This window comes from Miniopterus schreibersii (genome assembly GCF_964146895.1).
Source record: "Miniopterus schreibersii genome assembly, chromosome: 2".
NCBI classification, from domain to species: domain Eukaryota; kingdom Metazoa; phylum Chordata; class Mammalia; order Chiroptera; family Miniopteridae; genus Miniopterus; species Miniopterus schreibersii.
The window spans coordinates 73,609,929-73,630,987 of NC_138102.1; the positions used below are offsets into that span (position 1 = coordinate 73,609,929).

The 21,059-nt window shown below is 35.6% G+C and overlaps 1 protein-coding gene across 1 annotated transcript in view; it reads right to left on the reverse strand.

Annotated features, from left to right (window-relative positions):
* Positions 1–4,158: 4,158 nt before the first annotated feature.
* NUFIP1 (nuclear FMR1 interacting protein 1) overlaps positions 4,159–21,059 on the reverse strand; it is a 41,034-nt gene continuing 24,133 nt past the window's right edge. Inside the window, exons 8-10 of the mRNA XM_081130136.1 lie at positions 20,359–20,475; positions 6,697–6,929; positions 4,159–4,455 (exon numbers count right to left, since the gene is read on the reverse strand). Coding sequence (XP_080986262.1) covers positions 4,339–4,455; positions 6,697–6,929; positions 20,359–20,475 — 467 coding nt within the window. The 3' untranslated portion in view covers positions 4,159–4,338. The remainder of the gene's footprint in view (positions 4,456–6,696; positions 6,930–20,358; positions 20,476–21,059) is intronic.

Sequence of the window (21,059 nt, forward strand, 5' to 3'; positions counted from 1 at the left end):
ACAGAAACATTCATAGGTGCACACAGACACACAGAGTGTGTATCACTTTAAATTCAGCAGTGTTCATTGTAGTATCATTAACATTAGAGAGAAATTGGAAACAGATTTCCCCATAGATGAATGATTTAAAAGTGTATGATAAAAGCATGCATGCATACAAATATATTTATATACATATGTACAAATATTCATGACATATTGTCAAGTGAAAAAATTTGCAAAGCAATATCTATGATTTTTCTACTTAAAAGCCAAAATTCAACCCTGGCTGGTATGGCTCAGCTGGTTGAACTTTTTTTCATGAGAGTTCGCCGGTTCGATTCCTGGTCAGAGCACATGCTCAGGTTGTGGGCTTGATCTCCAGTAGAGAGCGTGCAGGAGGCAGCAAATGGATGCTTCTCTCTCACTGATGTTTCTCTGGCACTCTCCCTTCCTCTCTTTAAAATCAATAAAAACATTTAAAAAAATAAAACAAAAACAACATTCATATAAGCATATTTACATATTTGTAAATATATATATTTTAAAAGTCTGGAAATACAAGCCAAACTATTAACAGTGGTGTATCTGGGGAATATGATGAGAAGGAAATAGAGCAGAACAGACATAAACTTTTTGTATTTTATACACTACTCGACTGTTTGAACAATGAGCATATTACTTTTGTCATTAAAAATAAAAAACGAAAAACAAGGTAACTTAGAGACATAGCAACTAAAAGCAATGTGGTATCCTAGATTAAATCATCAAAAAGGACATTTGTAAAAAACACTGGTGAAATCCAAATAAAGCCTACAGTTTAGATTTACAAATTAAATAAAAACATTTAAAAAATCAGAAAAACATGTAGACACAAAACCACACAACTTGGCCCAGGAAATGGTGGCATTATTCACTAGTAACCAGAGATGAAGGCTGCCAGGAACTGGAATGTAGAAACCTTCATACAACCTTGGAAAAGTCCTAAAGTGGAGACATTTTTACTGAGTGTGTACAACTCATTTAAGTTGCCTGGGTACAGAAGATCAATAGAAGACATTTGTCACTCTCATTATGAGAAGACCCAGAAAGTGTTCCAAACAGCCACAACTGGTGTGTAAGAGTATGTAATGCACTGCAGGGTACAATCTATGGCAAGAGCTACAAAGAACAGAATTTCAGTTTGGGGTACATTCTGACTATGTCTTATTACTCCATTCATTCACGTTTACTGATTTTCTTCTATCCCAATTTTGAGGAAGAAACAATAATTTGTTCCCAATGCCACTCTCAAGAAGCCTCCATTTATGCTAACAGGAGAACCAGTCTGGAACCAGTCTGCCCTCTAAGCTCCTGCTTCCACCAGTTGAAATGGCTCCTCTTCTCCAAGTGGCCATTCAGTCCACTTTAGCCTAGACAAAGTTACTGGACAAAGGACATGAACAGGCAACTTTCAAATGCTAATTCAGCATGTGGGCTGTGGAGGTTAGAAACCATCACAAGAAAAACTGCCCTTGCCGTGATCCATTGCCAGGGCTGTCTCCCCTCTCCCCCGACTGCGTTCTGACCACCTAGCAGCAGCAGTGAGCTTTATGGCACTTGGCACCACCATTTTCACTTTTAAATTAAAATACATTGTCCATTTCAGAACTTAAATGTCTATTTTTTAATGGGAAAAATGATAATACTAGTAAATATAATAAATGGGTTGAGCTTTTATTTATGTCCAAAATACAATTTTCCAGTATGACACTTTTGATATACAAAACAAGGCACAAATGGAATATACAGAATGATCTTATTAACTATGTTATCTTAAAAAGTTACAGAAACTTAATTTGTCTGATTGGATTGTTGATGGCCTTAAGGGAATTAATTTTTAAAGATATGGTGTTTTCTCACAAAGTCCTTATCTTCTAGAGATATGTACTGAACTATATAGGGCTAAAGCGATGACTGGGTATTTGCTTCAAAATAATCTCAGGTGGGTGGGGTAGGGTTAGGAGGAATGGGTGAGTCATACATGAAGACAAGAATGGCCACAGATGGATGAAGTATTGAAGCTGCATGATGGTTGGGAAGGGAGTGTTATTACATTACTCTCTATATTTCTGCATATGTTTGAAATTTTCCAAAATAAAGTTCTTATTTAAAAAGTCACAAAAAGGAGCAAAAAATTTAAAGATGCTTACTTAAAAAACTAAGGAATATAATGAGCGAAGAGACTGTTATGAGTCCAGATTAAAACAGTATATTACCTCTCTCCTTTGCTCCAAATTCCTTGAAATGATATATTTTACAAGAACTGAAGAATTACAACGGTGAAGGAATACAAGATTAAAGGTGATGTTAGGATACCAGTGGTTTTCACAGACTCCTCTTAAGTTCCTCAAAGTGATTCTCTGAAAGTGGTCCCTCAGATAAACATCATGAACATCACCTGGAAACCTGTTAGAAATGCAAATTCTCAAGCCACATCCCAACCTCCTTTGGGATAAGGTCATGCAATCTGGGTGGTAACAAGTACTCCATGTGATTCTAATGCACAATGAAGTCTCAGGACCACTGTAAAGCTGACGAGACGGACAAGAAACAAGAGGGGAAAGCCTTAGCCCAAACCAGCCCCAGAGACAACAATCAGAAAGGAAAAGCAATGACAAGGATACTCTAAGCTCAGGGTCAACACATGGAGGATAGTTCGCGGCCTGCCGCTGCAATAGTTGAGTCCTAACCTTGCCCACCTCTTAACCCAAGTGGTTGGTGGGAGTGGGAGATAGATAGTTCTGTCCAGGGAAGAAGATCTGCATCCTCTGAATAAAGTGCTTAGTGTTTTGGCAAAGAGATGGGAGTGAGGATGGGACAAGAGCCTAGCTCTTCTGCCCACTCCCCATCTGTGTATCCTAAAAGGCCCGTGTGAACAAGGCCCCTTTTCTCACAGTAAACGTCTTTTGGAGAAAGGAAGGCTTATACAAATGTGGGAAAAGTCCACACCAACTACCAATACATTAATCAAGTGAATCTCTCACATGTAAGAATGATCCTTTAAGAACAACAAATAGTGATACAGATAATTAGTAAAGTGAACAAACAAAAGATTGACAACCAACGGGGGGGAAAAACAACTAATAATTCAAGAGACAGAAAAGAATGTGAAAATCCTAATTGGTATCCTCAGAAATGTTAGGGTGCATCTATGGAACAAAGTAATTAGAAGAAGAAAGCAATCTTGAATATTTAAAAACAAATCACTGAACTTAAAAACTAAATAGAAAAGCTAAATAATGATGTAATGGACACATCTGAGAAGGATTAGTGATCTGGAAGATAATATTTGAAGAAATCTTTTGGAGCAGAGGATACGGACCAAGACAGAAAATAAAGGTGAACTGACAGATGATCAAGGCAGGAGGTCCCATATTCACTTAATAAGAGTTCCAGAAAAACAAAGCAGATAGAACAGAAGGAAAATAAAGAAATGATTTCCAAAACTGCCCTTAATCCAAGAATGATACAATTCTTTAGTTAAAAAACCATGGGGTAAAGTAGCTTTTATTTATTTAAAACATTTAAAAAGGATTCAATTACTATCTTCATAGGAGGAATTTTAACTAAACCTAAAACTGAGGTAACTCACAGACTGTTTCTGCTATAAGAAATTAGTTGAACCTCATCAAGTACTATACTTTACATACTTTATCATGAGGAAACTACAAAAGGTCTAATTCTGAACCACACCAAAAACAAGCACTTTTAATTGAATCTAAACATACACAGAGGCTGTATCAATATTAATATTTCAAACATTCAATAATTAAGCTACTTAAGTAGTAGCCATAGGTGAATTTCAAAATGTTCTTTGAAATAAACAGAAAATTTAAATCTCAGGACCTTCTAATTATATTAATTTAACCTGATTTTTAAGCTATTTCCTCCTCCTACAGTTAAAGAATGATGCTTCCTCTCCTGCATTAAGAACAAAATAACTATTTTTCTCTCTAACCTACAGCTTTGCTCAGCTGAATTAAACATTTTAAAGCTTTATTCTTTACTACTAAACCAGTATCTTGAATTCTTAACTGGCCCAAGAGCAGACATCCTTACAGGGCAGCAATACAATATATACAAATAAAAAGAATTCAGCCAGCAAATATTATGTTCAATAACAATACAGACAAAGTATTAAAAATCAGTGAGCATTTATTTGCATAGATTCAAAGGAAAGATTTGAAAATCCAACATAGTATCATATGAAGCCCACAATTTAATTACTAATCCAGTTTAAAAATAAGTTTTCCTCCACTAACTTGAACATGGCACTATTTCAAATGCTTCGGTTATTAGTGCTGGAACATCAGACAACTACGCATCTTCAGTTTTTGTAGAATTACTATTAAGTCCAAAAAAGTCTTTTTTGATGATGTACCGAACACACTGCAAAATCACATTTCTTTCATGTCGAATGTCTGGAGCTAAAAGCTAAAACACAATAAATACAGAGATTAGCTAGTAAATAAAATATATCCAAGAAATACAATCTAAAATATTATGTGCGCCTTCCCCATATGAAAACACAGAACAACAAAGATATATATTATATTTACTAACTATTTTGCTAAAAAATAATACAAGAATACTTCCTTTTAATTTATAGAAGACTATCTAGCTTTTTAAACAGCACAAATGTTAACATTTGGGGTCCTCTCTAGGAGTATCTAACAAGGGACAAGAAAAATAGGTTTGAAAGTCTGCAATTCTTTAATATAAAAGTCATATCAAAGAGGATCCCACCAAACCCAAATCTATAAACAGTATAGAAATTGATAAGTAGATATAGTAAAGACAGTAATAAAACTAGCAGTTAAAAATCCCAATATTCTGCCCGGCAGGGCGTGGCTCAGCGGTTGAGCGCCAACCTAGGATCCAAGCGATCAGGGTTCGATTCCCGGTCAGGGCACATGCCCGGGTTGTGGGCTGCAGCGATCAATGACTCTCTCATCGTTGATGTTTCTATCTCTCTCTCTCCCTTCCTCTCTCTGAAATCAATAAAGATATATTAAAAAAAAAAAAAAGTCCCAATATTCTGCCCTAGCTGGTTTGTCTCAGTGGTTAGAGCGTCGGCTGGCAGACTGAAGGATTCCGGGCTTGATTCCGGCCAAGGGCACATACCTCAGTTGCAGGCTTGTGGTATGTGCCGGAGGCAACCAATCAATGTGTCTCTCTCACATCCATGTTTCTCTCTCTTTCTTTCCTGCCCCCCTCCCTTTCACTCTCTCTGAAAAGCAATGGAAAAATATCCTCAGGTGAGGATTTAAAACAAAAAAAAAATCCCAATATTCCTGGACTTTTATAACTTCCCATTTTTGTGCTTATTGTAATGAAAAGAAAGCTAAAAATCCCTGTTATTTAAAATAAGTACATAACCAAGGAGTCATATGTAATTTGTCAAAAAGATAAAAGTGACCTCAACTTATTTTCTGATGTCATTAATGTAGTCTGGAAACATCACATAGGAACTCTCAGTTGAAAAATGAATTTGCCCCTATTAGGCAAACATTTTTAAAATGCAACTTACTTTATATAGCACTGAAATTTATAAAACAGAGAACACATTTCAGATCAACTGAATCAGAAGCAACTGTGTCTACATGTAACCCTCATAGAGTGTAGTCACAGAACACTTTAGCTACAGCACAAGCACTTATCTGATAAGGCAAAACCAAACAGAATTTTCGCAGAATGTTAAATTTTACAACTTCACTAAAAAATTAGGAATATTTCCACTTCTATCACTCTTATACGCGAAAGCCGTGGATCTCTGAACAGCTTCGTGTCCATTACTTAGAATCAAAAGATGCATTGCTTCCTCTTTATAATTTGAAGAAAGATAATAGATTTTTTAGCACACCACACTGAGAATAAAGCCAATAATGCACAAAACAAACACACAAAATCTTTTTCTCATTCTGGCCGGGTGGCTCAGTTGGTTGGAGAGTCATCCTGTACACCAAAAGGTTGCAAGTTTAATTCCCAGTCAGAGCACATACCTAGGTTGCAGGTTCGATCCCTGGTTAGGGCGCCTGCAGGAGGCAACCAATAGATGTTTCTCTCTCCCTCCCTCTCTCCCTCTCTCTCTCTCTCTCTTTCTCTCAAATCAGTGGAAACATATCCTTGGGTGAGGATGCAAACAACCAAAAAAAAACCCCTTTCTTCTTTCAGCCTGCCAGTGTATTTAGCTGTGCTTTCAATGAAAACTTTGTCATTATACCGCGACACACATTTCATAACCAATCAGTTAAACCTAGATTCTTTTATTTTAAGCAGTTTTGAAAACTGTAGAGGGATTAAGCAAAAAAAGGGGGGGAATAACTCACAGACATGGACAACAGTGTGGTGATTGGGGGGGTATGGGGTGGGTAGAAGTGGAAGAGGGTATAGGGGGGATAAACGGTGATGAGAAAAAAAACCTTAAAAATATAAAATAAAGAAAAAAAATGCAAATAAAAAAGAATATTGTAATTATTCCATATTTACTGAACAAATGAACATAAGCTATATGCCAAATGCAGCTTCATAATTAAGATATACAGATGAGTCTTCAAGGAGCTTACGTCTTTGGTAACCTTAAAATCACACACCCACAAACGCACAAACCCAGTGACTCTACCTTCATGATGTGAGAAGAATAAAAAGATTAGAATGGAAAGAAAAATCATTTACCATTTCCAGGAGATATGGATGATGTGTTCTTGGTTCAAATAATGAATGATAGTTGTGATAATCTTTTTTCCTCTTAGGGTTTGTCTTTTTGAAACTTTTCTTTTGGCTCTTATCCTTGGCTTCTGAGAAATTTCTAACAGTCGCTTTAACATCTTGACTTGGTCTCTTAGGAGTATCACTATGAAGAACCTGGTCTTCCGCCAGAAAGTCTGCTTCAGTCTTAATGGGAGTTTCTAAATGTGATAAAAAACAAACACAAAAATTAAAAACAAAAGAACAGGTTACCCTCCTAAAAAATAACAACAACAAAAAACATAATAATTTCTCCAAGCCATAATACTGGCTACTTATTAAAATGAGGCATTTAGAAAGTATTACAATATTTTTTTTAATTGGGAGTTATAATTGCCAAAACTTGAGATTACCATAAAGAAAGTGATCTTTATGAAAAAAATAATACCAGATGGGAACTTGGACCTATAACAAATGAAGAACGAAGAGTGCCAGAAATAGTCAATATGTATGGACAATACAAGAGATATTGTTTTCCTGTTTGAAAATTCTTTTATAGATAATGACGATATAAAGCAAAAATAATAACAATGTATGGGGGTTTCTAACATCTGTAGAAATAAAATCTATGATAACAACAGCACAAAGGAAGGGAAGAGAAAAATGTAAATATATTGCTATAAAATTCTTAAATTATATGTGAAGTGCTACAGCATCATTTGAAAGTTTACTGTGACAAGTTAAAGTTGTATACTATAAACTCTAGATGAAGTCCTATAAAATAAACGAAGAGATATAACTAATAAACCAATATTTGCATTATCCTAAAAACACAGAATGACTCCAAAGGCAAGAAAAGAAAAATAGAAAAACAGATGAGACAAAAAGAAATAAACCTATCAATAATTACAATATATGGAAATAGTTTAAACACCCTATTTAAAAGGAACTACATGTCTATAAAAAAAACTTCAAATTATAGGCAGACCTTGCTTTATACAATTTGAACTGAGATTAAATCTCAGTTACCAAGAACAGTGCAAAGAGAGGACGCCTATATAAAGTCACAGGTTAAAAGTAAAAGGATAGAAGGAGATACCAGGCATACACCAATCATAAGAAAACTAGATGGCTATATCAATATCAGACAAAGGAGAGTTCAAAACAGGGATAAAGAGAGACAGTTCATAATGATAAAGAAATAAATTTATCAAGAATACAGAACAGTACAGCTAATTACAGAGTGTCAATATACATGCAGCAAAATCTCACAAAACTGAAGGAAAAATCCATTATTAAGGTTGGAGGTTTGAACACTATGCTCTCAGAAACTGAAGAACAATTAGACAGAAAATGAACAAGGATAAAGAAAACCTGAGTACTACTAACAATCAACTCAAACTGACAGAGGATACTCAACCCAATATATGTTCTTGTCAAGTTCACACAAACATTCAGCTTGTATTGGGCTATAAATTGAAAAAACCTAAAAGCATATAGAGGATGTTCTATGACCATAACAGAGTTAAAGTAAAATCAATACCAGGAAACTATCTAGAAAACCTTCAAATATTTGGAAACTAAACCACATGCTTCTAAATAACCCACAAGAGAAATTAGAGCCTGGCCAGGCAAGGCTCAGCGGTTGAGCATTGACCTGGGATCCAGGAGATTGCAGTTCGATTCCCGGTCAGGGCACATGCTGATTGCAGGCTTGATCCCCAGTCAGGGCGTGCAGGAGGCAGCCGATCAGTGATGACTCTCTCATCACTGATGTTTCAGCTCTCTTTCTCCTTCTCTCTCCCTCTCTCTGAAATCAATAAAGATATATTTTTAAAAAAAGAGAAATTGGAAAATATTTTGAAATAAATAAGGATATAAACATAATATGTGAAATTTATGGAATGCAGCTAAAGCAAAGCATGAAAGCAAATTTATAGCTTTGAATATTCATATTAGAAATAAAAAAAAATCTAAATTCAATTATCTATGTAATGAGGTAGACAGTGAGAAGAGAAGAAATAACAGTGGCCTTACCAGCGTGGCTCAGTGGGTAGAGCACTGGCCCACGCACCAAAGGGTTGCAGGTTCGATTCCACAGCCCTGGTCAGGGTGACCAATGTGTCTCGATCACACTGATGTTTCTCCCCCCCCCTTCCCCTCCCTCCCTTCTATTCTCTCTCTTAAAAAAAAAAAAAATGGAAAAAATATCCTCAGGTGAGGATTAACAAAAAAGAAATAACAGAGTGAAAAAATCAATGAATTAGAAATACACAACAGAGAAAAATCAACAAAGCCAGAAGTTGTTTCCTTGAAAAAATTAATAAAATTAATAAGCACCTAGCAAGACTGATCAAGGAAAAAAGGAAAAAGATACCAATTAATAATATGAGGAATCAAAGAAGGGACATCACTGTGTATCCTACAGATATCACAAGAAAATATTATGAATAACTTTATGTCAATAAATCAGACAACTTAGAGGAAACAGAAGAGTTCTTTTGAAAGACACAATTCAGCAAAAATGATTCAAGAAAAAATTGAAAATCTCAATAATTTCCTAATTAAGGAAATTTAATTCGTAATTTAAAATCTTCCCCAAAAGAAAATGCCAAGTACGGCTAGATGACTTCACTACTGAAATCTACAAACAAGAAAAAATGGTAGCAATTCTACACAAACCCTTAAAAAAGAAGTAGAGGAAACAGGTCCCAACTCATACCAAATCCAGACAAAGCTATTACAAGGAAAAAACACACAGGCCAATAACCCCCATGAACATGAATATAAAAATCCACATTAAGATATAAGCAAAACAAATCCAGCAATGTATTAAAAAGGTAATACACCATGACCAAGTAGGTTTTATCCCAGAAATACAAGGTTGATTTGATATTTAAAAAGCAATCAATGTTAATAAAGAAGAAAAACCATATGATAAATTGAAAGTTTGAAAGTTTTAAGATAGGGAAAAAATTTTAAAAAATAAAAGTTTTAACATAGGAATCTCCTCCTCTCACCCCCTAAATGGTTATTCTATATTTTTGATGACCATGAATTACAGGTTGATATGATATAAAGAGTTCTATTCTAGATTCAATGACATGGAAGCATGGATCAGACTGATGAATCTCAGAGGGATGGAGGAGGGCGGGTGGGTGAAGGGGGAGAGATTGACCAAAGAATTTATACGTATATATGCACAACCCAAGGACATGGACAATGGTGTGGAGAGGGACTGAGGAGGGGAGTGGGAAGGAGTGGAATGGGTCATTGGGGAGAAAAAGGGACATCTTTAATATTTTAAACAAAAATAAACACATCAAAAAAAGTAATAATAAAATAAAATACTATGCTTTGAAAAAAAAAGAGTTCTATTCTAGAAGTTGGGAGACTGGGTTCAATTGCCTGGACAAGAGCGTGGGAATCTAATCAGCTCCCTCAAAACCTTCAATACTCAAGCATTACAAAGGAAATTACATTTGAAAGGGCATGTAGGGTAAGTGATAAAAGCAGACTGACTCTGGTCCCAAGCTGTTATGTTCAAGTTCTAATTTTAGCACTTATTATGTGATCAAGTTATTTATCTCTGCCTAAATTTCCTCATAAACAATGGCATCTACTTCAGGAGGTTATGGTAATAATTAAATGAGTAAAGCACATAAACAGGGCCTGACAAAGAATAAGCACTATAAGAGAATCTGTCATGATGATAAAGTTTTGATGTGCCTTCAAAGTGACTGAAGGAGAAAAAGGAGAAATATAACCATAAAAGAATGGAACTAAGAATTCAAAATGGTTCATAGAGTTCAAAATTATGGGAATAATAATTAAAGGCAAAAAGAAAAACCAGGGCACTACGTTCTATTACTCCCTTCCCCTTCAGATACTGATCTCCCAAACCAGGAATACAAAAGTCAAATGAATCAGAGCTTATATACTGTCAATTTGCTGCTAAGGAATGAGGAATTGGAACCATTTCTATTTTTCTCAAGATTCACATTTCCCAGTTTAGTATCAGATATTAATGTAATGTTTATCAATCCAAATAAATTTAAAATATAGCCATTGAGTTTTTTCAATTCTAAATCACTCTTTTTTGGTTCATGGCCTTTTGAATGAGTTAATTTAAAGGTCTCCAATCATATCCAAACCAATTTGAAGAAACAACAATTTGGGGGAGCTATAAAACTGCACTTAATTTCTAATATGGCAAAAACAAAACAAAAAACTAACAGATAAAAACAAATAAAAAACCCCATCCGGAACAGACATCATACTAAACCATTTGAAAATAATTCTCATTGAAATTTTCTTTCCTATATACAAGGTGAAGCATAGCCTCCTCTTTTATTTCAATCTTTCCTTGTTTAAAATTCTTTCCAGAAAAGCATTACTCATGTTTAAGATCCACTGTAATTTTTATGTTAATCCCTAAACTGAGACAGATCTTATCTATAAAGATACACAGACAATTATGCAGTGAAGGCCTAGAGTGGGGCAGGAGCAGGGTGGAGGGCGCCAATGGGGGGAAAATAAGGGGGAACATCTGTAATACTCTCAACAATAAAGATTTTAAAAAATTATATATCATTGTAAATGCTTAGGGAGTGCCTATGTTAGCCTGGGTAATCACATTCTGTGCAGTTCTTTAACTTTTTTATGAGGGTATGTATGAAGGCCTGGGGGTGGGGTTGATGTGGGGTGGAGGGGATCAATGGGAGTAAAAAAACACAATAAAATTGTCACTTTAAAATATTTTACAAAAAGTAAATTACTTAAATAAAATTTAAAAAGATACAATTGTTAACATCTGTGAGAATCAGACTGCTCCTCTCCATTTAGAATCTACTTAAGCCTAGCCAGTGTGGCTCAGTGGCTGAGTGTTGACCCATGCACCAGGAAGTCACCAGTTCTATTCCCAGTCAGGGTTGCGGGCTCAATCCCCAGTGGGAGCTGTGCAGGAGGCAGCCAATTGATGTTGATGTTTCTATCTGCCTCTCCCTTCCTCTCTCTCCAAAATCAATAAAAATAGATAAGTTTTAAAAAAGAATCCACTTAAATAAGCAGCCTTCCAAATTCTATTTCATGGCTCAGAGAAGGCCCACTTTATGTCCTTGGTTTATTTATTCCGAAGTCCCTGTGTGTCAATACCCTATCCTATAGCCCAGAATTAACACTGAAAGCTAGAAATTTGCTAGTGACCTGGATGGCTTAATAAAGCTGAATTCAAACTACATAAAATAATTCTTAAGGTTTGGGAATGTGTAACAAGGGCTTTTCCTTAAGGTAGGGCATTTTAGACAATTAGTCAAAATGAATTCACGGAAAATCAAACACATCTTTTAACAGATAGTATCCTTTGTTACCTTAAGAAAAGAAAAAGCAAAACTACGAGTAAGGTCACTAAAAAACTTATAGCATAAATAGGGATAATTTGTGACAACAAAAACATAAAAGGGAAGGGGAAAGGGTCAGAATTTTCAAAAGAGGATGGAGTCAGACACATTCAAAAGAAAATGGACTACTGCATATATGAAAGTTTCTTTTTCATATACCTAATGGTAACCACACACAAAAAAACAAACAAGCTGAGACACATAACTTTAAAAAAAGGGAAAGAAGTATGGAATATCGCCAAACAAAAACAACAGACAGAAACACAAAGAATCAATGGAGGCACAGAGCTAACAGGAAACAAAAGATAAAATGGCTATAGAAAATACTCATACATCAATAATTACTCTAAATATAAAGGGACTAAATTAACCAATAAAAAGGCACAGAGTAGCAGATTGGCTCAAAAAACAAAACCCAACCATATGCTGCCTTCAGGAGACACATTTAAGCTGCAAAGACAAAGATAGACTCAAAGTGAAAGAGTGGAAAATGATTCTCCAAGCAAATAGCATCCACAGAAAAGCAGGTGTAACCAGATATAATAAAACATATCACAAGATAACAAAGGTAACAACAGACAAAGATGGACATTTTATAATGATAAAGGGGACACTACATCAAGAAGACACAACACTTTTCAATATATATGCACCCAATTAGGGAGCACCAAAATACAAAAAGCAACTACCAACAGAACTAGAGGGAGAAACGGACAAAAACACCATCATAGTTGGAGACCTAAATACTCCATTGACAGCCCTAAACAGGTCATCCAAACATAAAATCAATAAAAAATAGGCCTTAAATGACACATTAGGCCAAATGGACATAATTGACATTTATAAAGCCTTTCATCCCAGAACATCAGATTATACATTCTTCTCCAGTGCACATGGACCATTCTCAAGGATAGACCACATGTTGGGTCACAGAACTAGCCTCAACAAATTCAAGAAGACTGAAATTATACCAAGCATATTCTCTGACCACAATGCCTTGAAATTAGAAATTGACTGGAAAAAGGAAATCCACAAATATGTGGAGATTAAACAACATACTATTTAAAAACGTATGGGTCAAAGAAGAAATAAAAGGTGAGATCAAAAGATATATATAGACAAATGAGAATGACAACACATCAAAACTTCTGGGATGCAGGAAAAGCATCCCAGACGGAAGTTTTTATCATTACAGGCCTATCTCAAGAAACAAGAGAAATCGCAAGTAAACAACCTAACATCACATCTTAAAAGAACTAGAAAAAGAACAAAAGTAACCCAAAGTCAGAAGAAAGAAAATAATAAAAATTAGAGCAGAATCTAACAGAGAACAAAAAGACTATATAAAAAATTAAGACAACAAAGAGCTGTTTATTTAAAAAGATTAATAAAATTGACAACCCCCTGGTTAAACTCACTAACGAAAAAAAAGAGGAGACTCATATAAACAAAATCAGAAATGAGAGAGGAGGCGTCACCACAGACATCAAAGAAATACAAAGGATCAGACTAGAATACCATGAAAAACTATATGCCACCAAATTCAATGACCTAGGAGAAAAGGTAAGTTCCTAGAAATATAACCTTCCCAGACTGAATCACGAAGAAGTAGAAAATCTAAATAGACTGATGGAGAGTGAAAACTGAAACAACCACTAAAAGCCTCCCAAAAAATAAGTCCAGGACCAGATGGCTTCACCAATGAATTCTACCAAACATTCAAAGATTTAATACCTATCCTTCTCAAATTCTTCCAAAAGCTGAGTTAGAGGCAACACTTCCTAAAACATTTTATGAGGCCAACATAACCCTGATACCAAAACCTGGCAAGAATAACATAAAACTAAAGACTGATATCTCTGATGAATACAGATGCAAAAACCCTAAACAAAATACTAGCAAATCGAATACAGCAGTACATCAAAAAAAAAAATAATACATCACGATCAAGTGGGATTCATTACAGGGGCACAAAAATGGTTCAACATACGAAAATTGGTAAAAGTAATGTACCACATTAACGAAACAAAGGATAAGCATCATATGATCCTATCAATAGATGCAGAAAAAGCACCTGATAAGATACAACATCCACACTAAATAAAATGGGTACAGAAAAAAATGGCCTCAACATAAAAAGGCCATTTATGACAAACCTTCAGCTAATATCATATCCAATGGTGAAAAACTGAAAGCTTTCCTCTAAAACCAGGGAAAAAAAAACAAGGATGCCCACTCTCACCACTCTTATTCAGCATAGTTCTGGAAGTCCTAGCCAGAGCAATCAGGCAAGAGAAAGAAATAAAAGGAGTCGAAACAGGGGATGAAGAAGTAAAAATATCACTTTCTGCAGATGGCATGATTCTGTATATAGAAAACCCTAAAGACTCCACAAAAAAACTATCAAAAACAATAAACAAATACAGTAAAGTTTGCATGACACAAAATCAATGTACAAAAATCCAGTTTTCCTGTATACTAACAATGAAATTTCAGAAAAAGAAAAGAAGACCCAGAATAGCCACGGCAATCTTGAGAAAGAAGAACAAATTTGGAGGGATCACAATACCAGATATCAAGTTATACTACGAAGCCATTGTAATCAAAACAGCCTGGAACTGGCACAAGAACAGACATGTAGATAAGTGGAACAGAACAGAGAACCCAGAAACTAACCCATGCCTTTACGCTCAATTAATATTTGACAAAGGAGGCAAGAGAGGACAATGGAGTAAAGACAGTCTCTTCAACAAATGATGTTGGGAAAATTGGAGAGGTGAATGCAAAAAAATGAAGCTAGACCACCTACTTACACCATACACAAGAATAAACTCAAAATGGATAAAAGACTTAAATGTAAGTCGTGAAACCATAAAAATCCTAGAAGAAACCATAGGTAGAAAAATCTCAAGCATCTCCCGTAGTAGCATGTTTGCTGATACATCTCCTAGGGCAAGGGAAACAAAGGAAAAAATAAACAAATGGGACTGCATCAAAATAAAAAGCTTCTGCACAGCAAAAGAAACCATCAACAAAATGAAAAGGGAGTCCACTGTACGGGAGAACATATTTGCCAATGATACAATTGATAAGGGGTTAATTTCAAAAATATATAAGGAACTCATACAACTTAACAAAAGGAAGACAAACAATTCAATTAAAAAATGGGCAAAGGACGTAAATAAACACTTCTCCAAAGTGGACATATGCAGTTGGCCAGGAAACATATGAAAAAGTCACTAATCATCAGAGAGGTCAGAATGGCTACCATCAGTACAACAACAAATGACAAGTGCTGATGAGGATGTGGAGAAAGGGGAACCCTAGTGCACTGCTGGTGGGAATGCAGACTGGTGCAGCCGCTATGGAAAACCGTATGGAGTTTCCTGAAAAAATTAAATATTAAACTGTCATTTGAGCCAGCGATCCCATATCTAGGAATATATCCTAAGAAATCCAAAACACCAATCAGAAAGAATATTTGCACCCCTCTGTTCATAGCAGTGCAATTTACAATAGCTAAGATCTGGAAGCAGCCCAAGTGCCCATCAGTAGATGAGTGGATAAAAAAGCTGTGGTACGTTTATACCATGGAATGCTATGCAGCTGTAAAAAGAATAATCTCTTACCCTTTAAGACAGCATGGTGGAACCTAGAGGGTATTATTTATGCTAAGCAAAATAAGTCAGTCAGAGAAAGACAAGTACCACATGATCTCACTCATATGTGGAATCTAATGAACAAAATAAATGGGTGAACAAAACAGATCCAGAGACATATTAGCATGGAACAGACTGACAAATCTCAGAGGGAAGGCAGGGTAGGGAGAGATTAACCTGGGAATTTATATGCATATATGCATACCTAACCCAGGGACACAGACAATAGTGTGATGAAAGCCTGGGTCTGGGGGGGCTCAATGCGGGGAGTGGGGAAGGGAAGGGGATATCTGTAATACTTTCAACAATAAAGATAAATAATAATAATAATACAAGAGAGAGAGAAAAAACCAACAACAAAACCAAACAATTCCTTTTAAAGGAATTGCAACAAAAAGAATAAAATACCTAGGAATAAACTTAACAAAAGGATGTGAAGGACCTAGATACTGAAAACTACAAAGCATTATTAAAAGAGATCGAAAAGGACACAATGAAATGGAAAGATACTCTGTGTTCATGGGTTGGAAGAATCAACATAGTTAAAATGGCCATATTTCATATAGCAATGGGGATTTAATGTAATCCCCATCAAAATCCCAGTGTCATTTTTTTAGAGAAATCGAACCAAAAAAATCATTAGATTTGTATGAAACCACAAGAGATCCAGAAAAACCAATATAATCCTGAGAAAAACAGAACAAAGCAGGAGGTATCACACTACCTGACTTCAAATTATACTACAGACCTACAATAATCAAAACAGCATGGTATTGGCAGAAAAACAGACACACAGACCAATGGAACAAAATTGAGAGCCCAGAAATAAAACCACATGTATATGGGCAAATAATTTTTGACAAAGGAACCAAAGCAAACAATGGAGAAAAGAAAGTCTCTTCAATAAATGGTGCTGGAAAGCCACATGCAATTAGATTACAGTCTGTACCCATGTACAATAATTAATTCAAAATAGACCCAATGACCTAAATATAAGATCTCAATCAATAAATTACATAGAAGAAAATATAGGTGCTAAATTTATGGACCTTGGTGGTAGAGAACATTTTATGAATTTGACCCCAAAGGCAATGGAAGTAGCTGCAAAAATAAATGAATGGATGGGACTATAAGAAGCTAAAAAGTTTCTACACAGCAAAACAAAAGGGCAACCAACCAATCGAATGGAAGATGATACAGTAAAACCTCGATATAATGGACTAATTCGGGCATAGGGGTGTCCGTTAAAACTAAAGTCTGTTATAAATTAAGTATGTATGAAAAGCTGAATTTCACAGAAAAGTTTTCTATATGTATTACAGTAATTTTAAATTTATACTGAATAGGTCTAGTAAACGTGTGCACTCACCAGTCACTGTGAGTAAACAAATGCAGACGGCTGGGGCATGGCTTAGCACACGGAACATTGGCAGATAAAACTGCTACAGAAAGTCATGCCACGAGACAACAGAACCAACTGCCGTGTGGTCACGCACTAATCATTCACCAAGCATTGTTTTCGAGTAGTGACTCTTGGACTTAAATATGTAGATTATAGTTGTAGATATGTAATATTTATTTATGTTGGTGAAATAACTGTTTTTCCCCAACATATGGCCTGTTTGCTGAAATTTGTTAAAAATAACAGTGAATTGATAACAAAAAAATAACATGTTAAGTTAATTATAAAGAAATCTTGGTTAAAAACATTTTAAAATTGACAGGGTATTAATTTTCACATATCACATACAGACTAGATATTTTATCAGTTAAACTGAAGTCCAAAAAATCGAGGGTTTACTGTATTTGCAAGCAACAGCTCCGACAAGGGATTAATATCCAAAATATATAAAGAGCTCAAACAGCTCAACACTAAACAAACAATCCAATTAAAAAATGGGCAGAAGACCTGAACAGACACTTCTCCCAAGAAGACATACAAATGTCAACAGATATATAAAAAGATGTTCAACTTCACTAGCTATTAGGAAAATGCAAATCAAAACTACACTCAGATACCACCTCACACCTGTTAGATGGCTATATCAACAAGACAGGTAATAGCAAGTGTTGGAGAGGCTGTGGAGAAAAAGGAACCCTCATTCACTGCTGGTGGGAATGTAAACTGGTAGAGCCACTATGGAAAACAGTATGGCTGTTCCTCAAAAAATTACAAAGAGACTCACCATATGACCCAGCAATCCCTCTTCTAGGTATCTACCCCAAAAACTCAAAAACGTTTATTCACAAAGATATATGCACCACTATGTTCATTGCAGCTTTATTCACGGTGGCCAAGGCATGGAAATAACTAAAGTGTCCTGCGATAGAGGACTGGATAAAGAAGCTGTGGTACATATATACTATGGAATCCTACTCAGCCATAAGAAAGGATGAAATACTGCCATTTGCAACAACATGGATGGACCTTGAGAATGTTATCCTAAGTGAAATAAGTCAGGCAAAAAGCTAAGAACCATACGATTTTACTCGTATGTGGTATATAAAACTGAAACTCATAGACACAGACAACAGTATGGTGGTTATCAGAGGGAAGGGGGTGGGAGTAGTAAAGGGTAAAGGGGGCCAACTATATGGTAAGAAAAGATTATTTGACTTTGGGGGGGTGGGCACACAATGCAATATACAGATCATGTATCACAGAAATGTACCCTTGAAACCCATATGATCATATTAACCAATGTCATCCCAATAAACTTAATTTTTAAAAAGCAGGCTAAAAAAAGAAAAGAAAAGGTTATGCATTACTGTGCTGGAAGACAACAAATACCACACAGAGGAAGATTATAATGGAAGGCAATATAGCTGGCTTCTTTAGACTTTTAAGTCCCTAAACCTAGGCTTTGTATCAGCTCAGCCCCATACTAGCTTTGGAAACTTATCCTCTCTAAGCTTAAGGTTCTATCAAATGAAGGGGTGGGACCTCAAAGATCCCTTCCAGTTTCTTTTCTTCCCTCTAATTAAAAAAAAAAAGGTAGCAGCCTCAAAATAAAGACATGAGTATAAAAGTATTAAATGTTTTATCTTGAAAGAGAAGAAAGCATTCACACAGCTTATATTTACTGGATTCAGTAATCTGGTAATAGCTTTCTTTGCTATCACCTGTCATAAATACAACTGATAAGCAGGAAATGTAATATGTGTTTAAAGAATAACTCCATCTTCATATCAGTGTATTGGAAACAAGAGTAAAGAAATAAATACTGCTTTTAAAAAAACAAGAGGCGGCCATCCAATAAAGTCAAAGTAGTTTATATTTCAAATTTGAAGTAGCTTTTAACCAGCTACCATAGTAAGTCAGAGCCCATTTCAAAAAGAAAGAAAATTCCTATGTTACAGAAAGATCTAAACATTATCTTTCATATTAAAACCCAACTCTTTCTTCTTTAATATCTTCCAACTACACAAACATTGATTATCTCTAACCTAGTCAACATTAAAGTGCTGCCATCCTCCCTCATCAATTACATTCAAATCTTCCCTTCATTCTACATATTCACTGTTAGACTCTATATTCTGATCTTCAGTACAGTTCCTATTGCGATTACTCATCTTGTCCTGAGATATATACACGTGGATTCTCTCATGGTTGGTAAAGCCTAAATAAAATTACCATGCAGAGTCAGATTTCCACAAGAGCAGGACACAGACTTTTCACTAAGCATATGCTGAATCACTGGTATGAACACTGGGTTAAGAATTACGAACAATACTGCAACAGATCAATGGCCTACTCACAATTCTTTTTAAAAAAATGTTTTTATTGATTCTAGAAAAAGAGGGAAAGGGAGAAGGGGAGAGAGAGAAACAGAAACATCGATGAGAGAAACAATGATCAGCTGAATCCTGCATGCCTCCCACTGGGGATCGAGCCCACGACCCTGGAATGTGCCCTGACTGGGAATTGAAGCGGTGACCTCTTGGGGCACAGGGTGACCCTCAACCAACTGAACCACACTGGCTAGGGCAACTCACAGCTCTTTTAAGTGGACCTAAAAGAGATGCTAGAGATTAAGCTGGCTCATCATCATCTTTAAGGGTAAGACATGTCTTCTGAATATTGCTAACTTCTCAGAAAGACTCTTGAAAAGATTCATTTCTTCCAACCTTTAAAACTAATGCAACCACAAGTACAGGGTTGCTGTGTCCCCCAAATGAGATAATTTATGTAAACCTGCTCTTTGAAGAGCAATGCCCTATATACATTTAAGAAAGTCTACCATCATCTCTGTCATAAAGGACCTCTATTCACCTACCAAAGGTGCTAAACATGGAGAGCAGAGCCAAAAAATTAACTTTCTTTGCTATATCTTTTAGGATTTTCTTCAAGTAGTCGATATTCTCTCTTCTATACAGCAATACATTTCCCCATTTCTTTCCTTCAATCCCATGTTAACTTTACTTCTGAATCAAATGAAACAGGAATTTCAATATCAAATAAAGAACGTGCATGACACACCTTTCCTGGGATATATACACATGAATGGACGCTACTGATGCATAGTATATATCAAAGGCAAAAGCAACAAAACAAAACAAACCCAATTGCAACAACTGAGGCCATGACTTACCTTCTGGCTCACTATCTGACCCGGAGAGACTACCATAGCTGTTCATCAGTGAGCACAGGGCTGGTGTTACTTCCTTGGGTATGACAGTACTTTGTGGTTTCTCCTCTTTATCAGACTCTGAAACAGAAAGGAAAAGCACTAAGAGTAAAACAGTATACCAAAAACATCTACCACCATAAAAAGAAAGCTGACAGCTCCCCACTCCCTCATGTGTTATTAAAAAGAAAGTAATTTCTGATCATTTCCCAAATCTTCCCAAAGAACAAAACCCAGGAGGCCTGAAAAATTTCCCCTTGGTTTAAATCTTCATGTTCAGAGAAACAATTTGCCCCAAAGAGAAGACACAGGGGCAAATGGAAGCTATACACAGCGCTGTTACTTACCATACTTCACAGGTTATGGAATTTGGGCCTTCTTTAAATTAATTTAATTATACAGTCTTTGCTATTAATTTATTTTATTTACTTTATTTATGCTATTAATATTATTAAGATAGTAGAAAGACCAGAAATTTATTTAACTTCACTTGATTAGGATCACTGACTCTGAAAATTAGATTTAGGAATAAAATATAAAAATATCCACCCGTGCTGTTTTTAAGACTGGTTTTAAGGACAGAAATAATATTTATGTCATTCTATAGATAAAGGCTTAATCAAAGAGTTTGCTGAAATTAATCTGCCCAAAGTTTTTATTATTTG